The sequence below is a fragment of the Plecotus auritus genome, assembly GCF_963455305.1.
Source record: "Plecotus auritus genome assembly, chromosome: 5".
NCBI classification, from domain to species: domain Eukaryota; kingdom Metazoa; phylum Chordata; class Mammalia; order Chiroptera; family Vespertilionidae; genus Plecotus; species Plecotus auritus.
In genome coordinates this window covers 167,799,520-167,814,254 of record NC_137776.1, presented here as the reverse complement: position 1 = coordinate 167,814,254, position 14,735 = coordinate 167,799,520, and the positions used below count along the sequence as shown (strand labels likewise).

Below are 14,735 nucleotides of genomic sequence, written 5' to 3'. Positions count from 1 at the left end.
TATACAAATGGTTTACAAGCATATGAAAAGATTTTCAACAACACTAATCATCAGGGAAGTGCAAATCAAAACCATATCTGTTAGAATGGCTGCTATAAAAAATATAGAAAATAATATGGGTTGCTAGGATGTGAAGAAACCCTTATGCACTGTTGGTAAGAATGTAAAATGGTGCAGCTGCTATGGAAAACAGCATGGAGGTTCCTCAAAAATTTAAAAATTGAATTACCAAATGATTCAGCAATCCCACTTCTGGGAATATATCCAAAAGACTGATAATAGATCTTGAAGAGATATTTGCACACCCACATTCATAGCAGCATTATTTACAATAGCCAAGAGGTAGATGCAACCTAAATGTGTACTGATGGATGAATGCATAAAAAAAAAAAATGTGGTGTAGCCCTAGTCGGTTTACCCCAGTGGACAGAGTGTCAACCTGCGGACTAAAGGGTCCCAGGTCCAGGTTGCAGACTCAGTCCCGGTTGGGGGGCATGCAGGAGGCAGCCAATCAATGATTCTCATCATTAATGTTTCTATCTCCCTCTCCCTTCTTCTCTGAAATCAATAAAAATATTTTTAAAAGTGGTTTAAACACACAATGGAATATTACTTAGCCTTAAAAAAGGAAATCCAATCATACACTACAAGGATGAAACTTGAGGACATCCAGCCAATTCCACTTCAATAAATGAAAGCAGGGATTCAAATAGGTATTTGTACACCACTGTTCATATCAGTGTTATTAACAATAGCCAAAATAGTGGAAATAACAAAATATCTACCAACAGAAGGATGAACAAAAAGCAGTGTATGCATACAATGGAATCTTATTCAGCCTTAAAAAGGAATGAAATTCTGACACATATTAATGAACCTTAAAAACATTATGTTAAGTGCAACAAGAAGGCACAAAAGAACAAATATTGATGAATCTATTTATATGAGGTACCTAGAAGAGTCAAATTCATGAGAAACAGAAAGTAGAATAGTGGTTACCAGGGGCTTGGGAGAGGAAACAGTGGGGAGTTATTGATAAATGAGTAGAGTTTCAGTTTGGGATGATGGAAAACTACTGGAGATGACTACGACGACTGCACAACAATGTGAATGTATTTAATGCCACTAAATAGTACACCCAGAAAGGATTAAAGAGATCATTTTCACATTATGTATTTTGACCACACTGAAAAACAATTCTAAAATAAGTAACGAAAAGGAAACTCGTTGACAGGAGAAGCCTCGTCTTGTGGTGTGACTTTAAAGAAATTTCTTCAATAGAAGAAACCCATTAAAATCTTTTTTTAAGCAAGGTCATCATTTTAAAGTAAACATCCTGAACAAGCCTCTTCTCAAGAACTTTACACATTTAATTCTTTCTGTAAGTTACTTTTTTTCTTCAGAAAAACAAGCTGGGGTTTAGACAAACGAAAAACTTACAAGGGTTTGTATCTTTTCAGAGAAAAACAAACTAGGGTTTTTATTTTACAAAAACAACAACAACCCTAAACCAGGTAAATGATTCTCATAAGCCATCGTCCTGTAGGGCTAAATGTCTCTGGTTGGTCTCTTTAGCAGTAACTATGCAGACCAATTTATCCCACAGCAGTATTTGAACTGCAAGCTTTTCGGGAGGGCACAAGGAAGAAGCCAAGCATTATCCAGAGGTATCCACGCAAACCTAAGTAACAGCAAATATTGCTGCATCTCAGATGAGCACATGGATCTCTTTGCTTTGATAAGCCGAAAGTTTTTGGCTTTAGTTCCCTTTTATACACACTGCCTCCGATTTCAACTTTAGCAGCTCTGCACCACTGCTGAGTCAGTGGGGCTCCTCTAGAACCTATGATCCGAGAGCCAAATCTAACGGACTTAGGGTTTTTATTTCCCTTTTAACGCATTGTACGCCATAAGCATCTGTAGACACAAGCGGCGGACCTTCCCCCACACGCCACCTGCATCTATTTAAAAAAAAAATTTTTTTCCCTAAGTGACAGCCCTGACCAACTTTAAAGTCATTTTTTCGGTGAGAATTTTCAGCTGAAAATATTCAAGAACACCTGAATTGTGAGTAATATATTTATTTTTATAATATTCATTGCAAATTTATTTTTTAAATTAAATTCAAAATATCGTGGCATGTGGGGATGGTTTCCGTTTTGGATGCATGGTGGTTAACTGGCTAAGTTAGAAACTATTATTCAGACTCCACCAATGAAATTAGTAAGGAATAATCCACTAACATCTGTATTCTTCATTCCTTTGAGGTCTAATTTCACAACAGAAAACTTAAGTGAAAAGTTGTTATAATTTCTACATTCCTTTTCTGAATTTTATTTACTATCAATGGAGTCTCTTTAGATTATAGAATATGTATTCTCCAGATGGTAGGAGATCAGAATATCAAATTCCTACTGTGGGAAAGTCAGGTTGCATGACTGAGAGAACTTGGCAAGTAGAAGAGTAGATTCCCTATCTAAAGGTAGAGGCAGCTGCCCAAACAACCTGTCTTATGAAATAAGGCCTTAGTGTTGTCATCCCTTACATTCTTCAAGACTAGCCTTTTTTAAGTATGAAGTTTCCTATTTTAAATGATGGCAACTAATTACACACACACACACACACACACACACACACACACACACACACACACACTCTTACCATGCATACCAACTATGACATGTCAAGGGCCCAACTTTAGTTTGTGACCTTTGCCATAAAGAATATTTATACTCTACTGACAGGAAACTGTACTTAGTACAGGCAAAAATTAAAAAAATAAAACTTTATTTTGCAAAAGGCAACCCATTCAGAATAGCTGTTTCCAGCACCCGTTTCCTCCCACCCTCACCACCCTCAATCTATTTTCCTAAGACTGTAACTCTCATGTCTGAGATGGCTCGGGTGCATGTTCCTAGACCACCAATCCTCTCAGCTAATGCTCAAAGGAAAAACAAGTTAGGTGTTTTGTTCAATTAAAACATTCCCTGAAGGCAAACTTGTTTAGCTTCACTGACTTGTTCCTGTTTACAGCGTTCTAGCATCAAGTATTCAAGGCATCCAGTATTCAAAAAGGATACTATATTCTCACTGCCAGAAGTTTAGTATCCTAAATCATTTTCTACGACAGAAACTTGAAAATTCCAATGAATCAAAAATATTCAACTTATGCCCTAGCTGGTCGGCTCAGTGGATAGAGTGTCAGTCTGCAGACCAAAGGGTTCTGGGTTCGATTCCCGTCAAGGGCATATACTTAGGTTCAGGCTCCTCCAAGGCCTGAGCCCTGGTCAGGGCACATGCAGGAGGCAACCAGTCGATGTGTTTCTCTCACATAGATGTTTCTCTCTGTCTTTCCCTCTCTCTTCCAATCTCCCTAAAAATCAATGGAAAAATATCCTGGGGTGAGGATTAAATAAATAAATAAATAAATAAATAAATAAATAATTTTAACTTATTTCTACAGCTTCAGAAAATATGAGGTACAAAAAACAACAACCCCAACTTAGAAATTATTAGTCCCAATCCTTCATTCTATCAGTTCAAAAACTGAAATTCAGAAAGGTTACATAGTAGATTGGTTGGAAACTGGGACCGAACTCAGGTTATCTGACTCCAACCAAGTTTTCTATTACATTACATGGGAGTGGCAGGGGAAAGTAGAAGAGCAGGAAATCTTCTGAAATGGTTAAAAAGGTAGGTTCTAGGCACCCCTTCCCCTGATTTTTAAATTCATATTTGGCCTTTTACAATAATTTCACATCTCATACTGTTTTCACTTTCCACATGACTTTTCCAGCCCTAACTACTATCTCCCAAAAGTTAACATTCTTACAAAGAAGGGTGAATGGGGGAAAGTCTATTTTTCCTAGCTGCCAGCCGATCAAAGTTGCAGCTACTAATCAATGTGGTGGCAATTTATATCCAGGTTTCTAATGAGGAACAATTTTGATTAACTTTCCTCCCACCTTGCTATAGTTCAAGAATTACTCTCCAGAGTGAAATCCCCGATGTCTGATGAGGCCTGAATTACTTTTGAATGTTTTCTTACATTCCTTACATTCATATTCTTTCCTTCCAGTATGAATTTTTAGGTGCTCTACAAGGATTGAGCTTCTACTAAAGGTTGCTCCACAGTAGTCACATTCATAGGGTTTCTCTCCAGTATGAGTTCGATAATGTTCATTAAGAGATGAGCTCTGACTGAAGGATTTTCCACATTCTTTACATTTATAAGGTTTCACACCAGTATGGATTCTCTGATGACGACTAAGGAGAGAATGGGTAGGAAAGGCTTTCTCACACTGACTACATTTGTAGGGTTTTTCTCCTGAATGAAGTCGCTGATGATAAATTACAGATGTAAAATGGCTGAAAGTCATTCCACAGTCATTACACAGGTATGGTTTTTCTCCAGTATGAATTCTCTGATGTCGGGTAAGGCAAGAATTCTGTCTAAAAGCTTTTCCACATTCACTACATTTATAGGGTTTCTCTCCAGTATGAATTCTCTGATGCTTGGAAAGGGATGAGCTATGACTAAAGGATTTGCCACATTCATTACATGTATAGGGTTTTTCTCCAGTATGAATTCGCTGATGTTGAATAAGAGATGAATTGTCACTAAAGGGTCTCCCACATTCTTTACATTTATAGGGTTTTTCTCCAGTATGAATTCTCTGATGTTTAATGAGGTGGGCAGTTATGGTGAAACCTTTTCCACAATCATCACATTTGAAGGGTTTCTCTCCACTATGAGTTCTACGACGGGGTGTGAAGGATGGACTCTTACTGAAAGCTTTCCCACAATCACGGCACATAGAAGGTTTTCCACCAAGGTAAAGTCTCTGCTGTTTGGACAGTGTGGTACTATAGTCAAAGGATTTTCCACATCTGCTACATTTAGGGGTTTTTTCTCCAGTCTCTGTTCCCTCATCTTTATTTGAGGTTGTATCCTGATATTTACTTTTCCGACATTTCTCACATATAGGGGTTTTTCTTCTCTTAACAAGGGATAAACTTTGAGTAAAGTCTATCCCACAGTTACTGCACTTCTGGGGTTTAGTACCCATATAAATTTTATGATGTTTCTGATGCTCAGTAAGAGATGAAGAGTGACTTAAGACTTTCCTGCCTTCCTTACGTTTTCGTGGTTTTTCTCCAGTGTGCTCTTTGCGATTCATAACAAGGTCTGAATGAAAACTAAAGCGTTTCTTGCATTCATTATACTTCCGAGATTTCTTCCGTAAGTAGACTCTCAGATGCTTAACTATATCCGAAGTTTCCTTGGCATTACTTCCAGAGGGGCCCTTTTCTGAGTCAAACTCCTCACCCTTATTGCCTCTCCCATGAGTTTTCTTTTGTGTGCCTGCTACTTGTGAACATTCCTTATTGCTACGGCCCTTCTCTAATCTGCTGCGTTTGGAAGATTCTCCCATCAAGCCATAATCACCACACATTAAGTACCTATCTAATATTTTTTCTAAAGTCGATTCGTCCATAAGAACATCTTGATTTTGAACAGATTGCTTCAATTCACCTCTAGGTTCACACTCTAAAAGAAATAACACAGAATATTTCCTGTTTGCAATAAACGAAGGTGCTGTATTTGGGACTAAACTAGGGATAGGGGCCGTAATGACTATGAGGATTATGACTTGGACAATTCTCAAACACACTCTATAAAATAAGGAAGTGAAAGTGATACCGAAAAAGTAGGTAAACATAGGGGTTAGGAAAAATATTGAGAAAGATGAAAAGTTTATGCTTTATAGTTAGAAATGCAAGTTTTCATCCTCATTTCAAATTTTGAAAACAGGCTCAAACTTATTCTTCCTATACCCAATATTCCTTTTTCAAACAATAATAATTAGTGCATTTATTGAATACTTACCAAATGCCAGGCCAAATATCAAACACTTTACTTGTATTTCACTTAATCTTCACAACAACTCTATGAAATAAACCCTATTGTTATCCCTGTTTTATGAATGTGACAAGTACTAGGTACATAGAATGTAAGTAGCTTGCCCAAGGCCACATGTATTATAAGTGGCAGTGCCAGATTTTTAACCTAGTCTGACACTAAAGCCCAGGCTTTTGATCCCTATACTATATTGTCTCTTCTCAAAGCAGTCAAATAGTACTAACTTTATAGATATAATATGCAATAACACCTATGCTAGACTTTCAAAGGTATCCATAATCTGGCCCTATCAACCTTATGGATACTTTAATCAGGCATACATTTACTGTCCCTAATATACTACAGCATTTTCAATCCTATTCTTTTATTTTTTTAAGAAATTTTGTTGATTTTTTAGGGAGAGAGGAAGAGAGAAAGAGAGAGAGAGAAAGAAACATCGATGTAAGAGGGAAACAATGATCAGCTGCCTCCTACACACTCTCTACCAGGGATGGAGCCACAACCCAGGCATGTGCCCTGACCGGGAATCGAACAGGTAACCTTTTATACATGGGATGATGCCCAGCCAACTGAGCCACACCAGCCAGAGCTCAATTCTATTCTTTTAGTGTTAACACTCACACTACCTAGAATGTAATCCCACAGCACCTTCACTATCACAAACATATAAATTTGACAGGGCCCAGGGTTCAAGTCCCACAATCTCAACAGGGCCTTTTCTAGTACTATACTCTTTATGCCCTTCTCCAAACTTTGAATTTATTTATTAACCATATCATCATCCTGACTCTTAATTATGAGATTACATTGTCACTTTCATAAAATGATAAATAGAAAACTATAAAACACAAAATTCTACTACCCAGAAATTAACTATTGTTAATAACTCTGTATATTTTCTTCTAGAAATTGCTCTATATTTTAGAATAGAAAAAATATGCATAATATATAGGCTTACTTTTCTTATTCAAAATTTTTTCCCATCTCATTGGTCAGTCTTCATAAAAATAATTTTAATCAGTTACATAACAACTAATTCTATATTATTTATTTGTTGATATAACATATATTAGTTTATTTATTAACTTTGAATTTTTATCAAATGATTAATAGTTCCTCAAAAGAGGAGTCATAAAAATAGAATTACTGAACTAAAGGGTATAAAAGTTATACTATCACATGAAGCATGATGAGCAAAGTACCTGAGTACTCATCTCCAGTCAAATGATCTTTCTTTAAATCTTTATGAATATGATTTATAATAAATAGTATCGTTGCCTTAAATGTGTATTTCATTGTTGCTCAGTTGGTTGGGCATTGTACTGTGCAGAGGGGTTATAGGTTTATTCCTAGTCAGGGCACATGCCCAGGTTGGTGGCTTGATCTCAGGTAGGGGGTGTGCAGGAGGCAGCCAATTGATGTTTTGCTCTCACATTGATGTTCCTCTCTATCTCTCCCTGTCTCCCTTCCTCTCTCTCCAAAAATCAATTTTTTAAAATCTTAAAAAGAAAAATATGCATATTTCATTCTTGACCAGTGACTTAGAGCATTATTTTCACGTTCATAGCTATTTAATTATTTTTAATTTTATCAGCTATCTGCTCAAATTCTTTGCCCATTTTTCTAATAGACTCAGTGTTTCTTATTGTTTTACATGAGCTTTTAATAAATTATGGCTATTGACTCTGCTTTGCCTGTCAAAAATGTTTTTTCTCTTGTCTGTTATAAAATGACTTTTAGACAAGATGCACAGTTAAATGATGCTTCCTTTATATAAGAGGGAAGGACATATATTTGTACCAACATAGATTTTTACCTGCTAGATTTTTAGAATACAAAATATTTTTAGAACCCATTTTTGGAATTACTCTCCCAAATGCTACTTAAACATAAGGCAATTGCTGTCCTTATGGGAACAGCCAATAGGTTGTCTAAAATCAATGGTTAAGAAGATGGAACAGCGCAAAGTGAACCATTTTTTTTTCTTTAAAATAAACTAAAGTATTGATAGATAAGTAATTATTTTTAAAATGTAAAATGGGATTATACTATACATGATGTCCTCTGGATAAATTCACATTGATCCTTCAAGATTCAATTCAAATGTTAATTAAGCTGTTGCTCCTATATTTTTCCACTGCTCCTTATACTTGCCATTATAGCACAAGTCCATTACGAACAGTTTTTGTTTTGCTATCTGTATCTATGGTGTCCATAAAAATGCACTTTTCAGATCTTTTCGGTGGCACTTAACTGGCAGCTAACATCACCTGCTGTGCTCTGTGAATCCACCATGGCATTCATGCCAAGGCCACTTCTTACAGCTGGTCACAGTCAATGATGACAAGTATAGCAGGGATACTCAGGCCCATTTCTGTGAGACATAGGACTCTCAGAGGAGACTCTGGCTTGAGGACTCCTTTTTGGCCTTGCCAAAACTTCCTTAAACTGCATTTTAGTCTAAGACTCTTCCTACCCAGCCTTCCTTCCCTTTCCTACACAGGTGTTATACCTACATCACGCTCTGACCTCACTCCCAGCCTCTTCCAGAGCCTGCCCTGTTTTTTACTGCAATTTTTCCTAATAAGTCTCTGGCAAGGTTAATCATGTCTTGGCATCTACTTATCAGAGAACCCAAACTAACAGTCCATTAAAATGAACATTCCAGGAAGACAACAAGCATATTCTAATCATCATTCTATCTTAATTTTAGCAAGATGGCCCACCCAACATTTCAAAAGGTCTTCCCAAATGACTTGGCAAGCAACTGTTTTAATTTCCTTGTCTACTTTTCACCAACTCACCTGGTATGGAGCCTTTTGAGACTTCTTTTTCCAGAAGCCCTGGTTCAACCCACGTTAGCTGGGAAATCACATCTAACTTGGTAACTGGAAAGCCTGCTCATAGAGAAACAAAATGAAAAATGTCTGTTTTCCATAGAACAAAGTCAATCAGCATTCACACATAAAGTCTGGTTCTCCAGAGAAGAGAAGATACTGTCAAATAGAGACAGCAATACTGAAATTTGAAGAGAAAATGGGAGAGGTATGGTCTTGATGATGGCAAAATGATGCTCAACATTTCCAATTCAATGAAGCAAAGACTCTTTTTTGGAGAAAACTGGGCAGAAAAGTACATTTTCAGGACCCATTTTTAGGACTAATCATATCATCCTTGCATGCCCAGCCAAAACAGTAGCAATTGTCTTTCAAAAATAGTGGCCAAAAAGATACCCAGGTTAGATGCTAGATCATAAAGAGAAGGTGTCTTTACCCAGAAATTGTAGGTGCCTACAGTTCTCCAGTAGCACTTCCTTATAGATCTCCTTTTGAAAAGGTTCCAGCTTCCTCCACTCTCCTCTGGAAAAATTCACAGCTATATCCTTGAATGTCATGGATTCCTAGAACACCAAACACAGTCTTTTTTGCATTGGATTATTCCTAAATAGATCCTAAGATTTCAGAGAATATAAACTATTAGTTTTAATAGTATTTAAATTTCTAAGGATTCCAAAGCAAGCTATCAATATTTATCTATTTCTTTCTTATCTCAGTACACTGGCTAGAATATTCAGAAAATACTCATTAATAGCAGTAAGGTTAAAACATCCTTATCTTTTTATGGGCATTGTAAGAGCTGCTTTTGATTTTCCAGCTGGTGATATTTTTTTATCATGTTAGGAAATACAGTTCTCTTTTCACCTGGCTAACTGTATCAGGAATAACTGTTAAATTTTAGCAAATAATTGTTTTTGTTTTTATTAGAGTCAACCTTGTGACAAATTCTCCAGACAGGAAAAAAAAAATAGAATGTGAAGAATAACTTTGAAGAATGAGAACAGAAGACTGTCTTAATTATTCTATACAGCATTTTTATACCACTCAGTAGGAGGTCAGTAAGTTAAGAATGAAAACCAGTGAAAGGAAACTTACCCCGGACTCAGTATTTGGAAGGACAGAAACTGTTTTATCTTCTTCAGGGTTCTCCTCTTGGGAAATACTAGAATCTTGAGAAACTGGACCTATGAAGGGAAGAAAAAATACAGTCCAGCCTTTCAAATGAATTCCTCATACTAGAAATTCCTATATATGTCTCTAGAGAAAAAGGTCTTAAGAAACAAAAAGTTTTCTCCTACTCTTTAAAACAGAAAGAAGAGCCATAGATACAGATTCCCATTAAAACCCAAGCTTATCCCCTTACCCTTTAAAATATCCTTTCAATTCCTCAGATCACAAAAACTGATTTCATTCATTCTATACACCCACAGTTTAATGCATTCAATTTGCATAATTATTTAAAAATATTTATAAGATGCATTAAGGTAAAACCACATATCATGTATTAATTTGTTTTCTTCATGATCCTTCCCTTGCACAGGAGTCACTCATTAAATGAAAGCACCAAGCTGGTCTCAAGAACTGACTCCAGCTCTGAATTCACAGATTCCTAAAGACAGAAATCAGGAATTGGAACCTATGAACTGAATGTGTTACATACCCCAAGATGTAGCCCTAATTTGGCTCAGTAGATAGTGTTGGCCTGCGACTGAAGGGTCCTGGGTTCTATTACGGCCAAGGGCATATGCCCAGGGTTGTGGGCTCACTTCCCAGTAGGGGGTGTGCAGGAGGCAGCCAATCAATGATTCTCTCTCATCATTGATGTTTCTAGCTCTCTCCCCCTCTCCCTTCTTCTCTGAAATCAATAAAAATATTTTAAAAAATAACCTGAGATGTTAACAGCTTCTAATAAGGGCAAAGTGGCTTTTCTTTTAAATCATATTTCACTTTCTTATGAAAAGTATTTTAGGCAGCTTATTGATTAGATAATCAATGGAAGTCAGAATTATGCAAAGAGAAAAAAGGGATTGCTATAAGGAAACTGCTCAATCATGAATTGAATGCTAGAGCAATCAGTTCATGAACTTCTTGATTGCAGGGGCCTCCACAGAGAGGCCCCAATTTTGTAGAAGCACCAGTTGCAGTGACAGACAAGTCAGGAAGCCCAAATTTTAGATACACCAATGAGCTGCGTGACCACAAATTAAGTCTGTGGAGGTAAACACTATTTCCCCACCTATCTCAGGTAGAATACAAACTGTCGCCCATATGTAGTGAGAGCCTTATGGTAAATAATATACAAAAATATTTGTAGCATATAGAGGGATTTTATACAAGTTGAACCACATGCTCTCAAAAGGGCTAGCCACCCTAGAAGTCTTTTCACCAATATTTTACAATGATGTAATCATGTTGTAATTCATAGTGTATATTGTATACGCTAGTATATAATATATAATAATGTAATTATGAAAATGTCAGCTGCTCCCGAAGGCTGTGGAATTGTACTATCCAACAGGGTAGCTGGTGGCCACATATGGCTATTTAAATTTAATTACAAACTCAATTCCTTATTTGCACCAGCTTGAAGTGCAAAAACAGTGCAGAACACACTTCCATCATCACAGATATTGGACAGCACCATTCTAGAAATGTGCTGCTGCACACACTGGAGTTACAAGTTAAGGCCTGGCTGGCTGATATGCTTGTGACTCCAAGCATTTTCAGGTAAATTTGTTCTCTCCTATGTTCTAAAGTCCCCTCTTGCTCAAAGGGAAAAAATGTATTGTTTCTTGAGCATCCACCATGTCTTATACTTGCCTTATTTATTCTTCACAACACTGTAGGTAAGATGGGATCCCCTTTTTATAGCCCCAAAAAATTCAAGTTCTGAGAGGTCATGTAGCTTCCCCAAGATCACACAGTAAAAGGCAGGGAATTCAAACCCAACCCCACCTCCAAACGTAGTCTTATCTTAGCCTCCTCTTTAGCAATACATTGCTGTCTTTTGGGGAGTTCACTCCCACACGCTAAGGAGATCTTTTCCACTTCCTCCCTCCATCTATAAATCTCACCTTCCTTTTCTTTAAGCGTTTGGGTCAAATCCTCTATTAAGGTCACCACTTTCTCACTATCCTCAGGACGTTGTGATTTTACCCAAATCCTGATCTCCCCAGGCAAAATGGACAGGAATTGCTCAAACACCAAAAGCTCTAAAATCTGTTCTTTCGTGTGGATGTCTGGTCTCAGCCACTGAATGCAGAGCTCCCAGAGCTGATTCAGGGCTTTTCTGGGTCCAGCCTCCTCTGAGTAACAAAACCACCGGAACCTCTGTCTGAGAGACTCTGGGTCAGTTGGGTTTCCTCCTAGGATAGCTTCTTCCTCCCCACGGGTATCCATTCTTAGGTCCTTGTTTCGTTCATTTGAAGCCAGAGTCGGAGGCTCTGGGAAGAAGGCCGTCATCTTGTTCACGGGTATTACGGCTTGCAGTTTGTATCACCGGCAGGAATTCAGTCCCCTTTAGACTCTAATTGAATATCAGTACAGTCCACCAACAGGCACTATAAATAGCAAATATCAAGGATTCAGTTTATGGTCTTGTAGGAACTGTCAAGAAATATAAGATATTAAATAAGTGAAACAAACCATTAATCCTAAAAACATTGTTCTTGGTTTGGTTCATAGATATAGATATAGTTATATAGATATATATTCTCACAGGCCTAAAACAGCCTTGCCTAGCTACTATATTAAAAGCATAATTTTCTTTGTAGGTGAAAAGCCGAGGAGTTACTTAAGGGTAATTAAAGGTACCCTCCAGCCCTAACCAGTTTGGCTCAGTGGATAGAGTGTCAGCCTGCGGACTGAAGGGTCGGGTCCCAGGTTCAATTCCAGTCAAGGGCATGTACCTTGGTTGCAGGCACATCCCCAGTAGGGGATGTGCAGGAGGCAGCTGATGGATGCTTCTCTCTCAGTGATGTTTCTAACTCTCTATCCCTCTCCGTTCCTCTCTGTAAAAAAATCAATAAAAAATATATTTTTTAAAAAGGTACCCTCCAGAAAAACAGTTTCTTCAGACTCAATACTCCTCATAAGCAAAACTGATCAGAAAAGGCTCAGGGCTACAGGAAGATACAGTCACAAACCTATTCATCAACTCCTGCCCTCTCTCAGGGAATGGCCACACATTTCCACCAGCTGCTCAACTCAGAAGCCTGATTTCCTATTTGCCTACCAAATTTCTCACATAATCAATATCCCAATTCTGGCAGCTTTAATTCCTAAGAACCTCACCATTCTATCCTACTGAAACTACCTAAGTACAGGCTTCTCCGATCCAGTATCACACTGTAGCCTAAGGATGCCTTCTAATATGCAAAATAAGATCCCTCCCCAACTGTCTCCAGATAAAATAAAAACGCAGAGGTCATGCATGATGATCTAGAGACCCTGTCCGGATGACCTCGCCTCTTGAGTTCTATCTAGTGCCCTTGATGGACACTGCACAGTAAAAAAAGTATCTCCCCCCACCACCACCAAAAAAAAAAAAAATCCCCCCATTCCCAGACACACTATCCCCTTCCATCCTTTGCACTAGCGCCCTGTCTTCTCCTTGGAATGCTCTCTTCCTTCCCTCTCCAAGCCGAGGTTTTCCATTCTTTAAAACTGTCACCTTTCTATCCTTTCAACTGTCCCCTCTGTGTGACGCTTGCTCTGAACCACAGGTGCTTTTCTGCAGAGAGCCTGTCCTGTGTGGCATGCATTCTTTTCATCCTACAAAGAACTGATCGTCAATGAGCTGGGAACGGGGCACTAGTGAGGAAGGCAGGATAGGTTATACAGGGTCCCCACCCCCATAGAGCACCCAGCCTGAGATGTACTGCCGCGCAGCAAGTGTCAGAACACTCTCCTCCTACTGTAACTATGGTACCAGTAATTACCCACCTCCGAGCACACAACCCGGCACACAGTACGTATGACGTCACTTACTCCTCGGCCAAATATTAGGTGCCTACCGCGAACCTGGCGCCTTGCTGGGCATCTGGGACTCTGCGGTGACTATGACACTCCTCTAGGTCTCCAGGGAGCTTACAACAGAAGCACCGAGAAAATGTGACGCAGGCAGAAATAATGGGGGTGGGGGGGGAGGAGACAGGTGGGGATTTGCCTCACAGGGGACCTTGGCAACGCTGAAGACATTTTGGTTGGCGCGACTGGGGAGGAGGGATGCTACAGGTACCTAGAGGGTAGAGCCAGAGATGCTGCTAAACATCCTGCAACACAAGGGACAGCCCTCCTCCCCCCACGCACACATAACAAGGAATTTGCTCGATAAAAATGCCAAAGGACCTCCGTTGCTAGACCCCGGGAGCGGGGAGGGGATGGGGGAAAGCTCGGTAATTTAGGAGAATGCCCACCTCGCACCGGAGCTGCGGGATTGGGAGCGCACAGCCAGGTCGGTCGGCTGCCCTCGGCACCCACCCCTACCCAAGTGCATCCTTGGAGCCGGCGACCTGGTGGTGGCCCCCAAATTAGGGGCCCGGGGCAAGCACTACCTGCATCAGGACCAGCAGCCAGGACCAGCGCTACCGCAATGAGCTTCTAGAAGCTGGTCCTGCAGTAGCTGCGCGCGCAAGCCGGCGGGGGGACCACTGCGCCTGCGCACGGGCGCAGAACTACGATTCCCGGAGTGCGCTCCTCTCGCTTTGCGAAAGTCCTGTGCTTTCCATAGGCTCCCACCCCGGCCTGTTGCGCACGATCATTGGGAAGCGGCTGGTGGGCTCGGCCACAGAATTATTGCTGCGCCAGAGGCCTAAAGGCCTAGAACATTCTGAGGTTTTCAGACCTACGATGTTATATCTCCTTGGTAACCTCAAACCATCCCGCCCTCCTCCCCTCCCTACCCATCCCAAATCGAGGCTGGGAAAACCCACCGCAGAAGCGTATTGGTGATGCATTCAATGCAAGCCATGATT

At 39.5% G+C, this 14,735-nt stretch overlaps 1 protein-coding gene across 2 annotated transcripts; it reads right to left on the bottom strand.

Annotated features, from left to right (window-relative positions):
- Positions 1–2,031: 2,031 nt before the first annotated feature.
- On the bottom strand, positions 2,032–14,415 carry ZNF483 (zinc finger protein 483). Of its 2 annotated transcripts, none has more exons than XM_080667180.1 (6): positions 14,316–14,415; positions 11,835–12,320; positions 9,856–9,944; positions 9,197–9,323; positions 8,728–8,820; positions 2,032–5,551 (listed from the first exon to the last, which is right to left on the bottom strand). In XM_080667180.1, exons 2-6 carry the CDS (start codon positions 12,220–12,222, stop codon positions 3,984–3,986), a joined length of 2,265 nt encoding a protein of 754 aa, XP_080523306.1. In that variant the 5' UTR covers positions 12,223–12,320; positions 14,316–14,415; the 3' UTR covers positions 2,032–3,983. The 2 variants fall into 2 exon arrangements, with proteins under 2 accessions (XP_080523306.1, XP_080523305.1); XM_080667179.1 differs by having other exon boundaries at positions 14,178–14,391.
- Between the last annotated feature and the right edge of the window lie 320 nt (positions 14,416–14,735).

What these genes read in the sequence shown, in the direction of transcription:
- ZNF483 (XM_080667180.1), bottom strand. Translation starts at nt 12,222, where the DNA reads ATGACGGCCTTCTTCCCAGAGCCTCCGACTCTGGCTTCAAATGAACGA. An exon ending in AACGCTTAAAGAAAAGGAAG is followed by an intron (nt 9,945 to 11,834) that starts GTGAGATTTATA and finishes TTCCCTTCATAG; the next exon opens with GTCCAGTTTCTCAAGATTCT. An exon ending in TAGGCACCTACAATTTCTGG is followed by an intron (nt 8,821 to 9,196) that starts GTAAAGACACCT and finishes CTCTATGAGCAG; the next exon opens with GCTTTCCAGTTACCAAGTTA.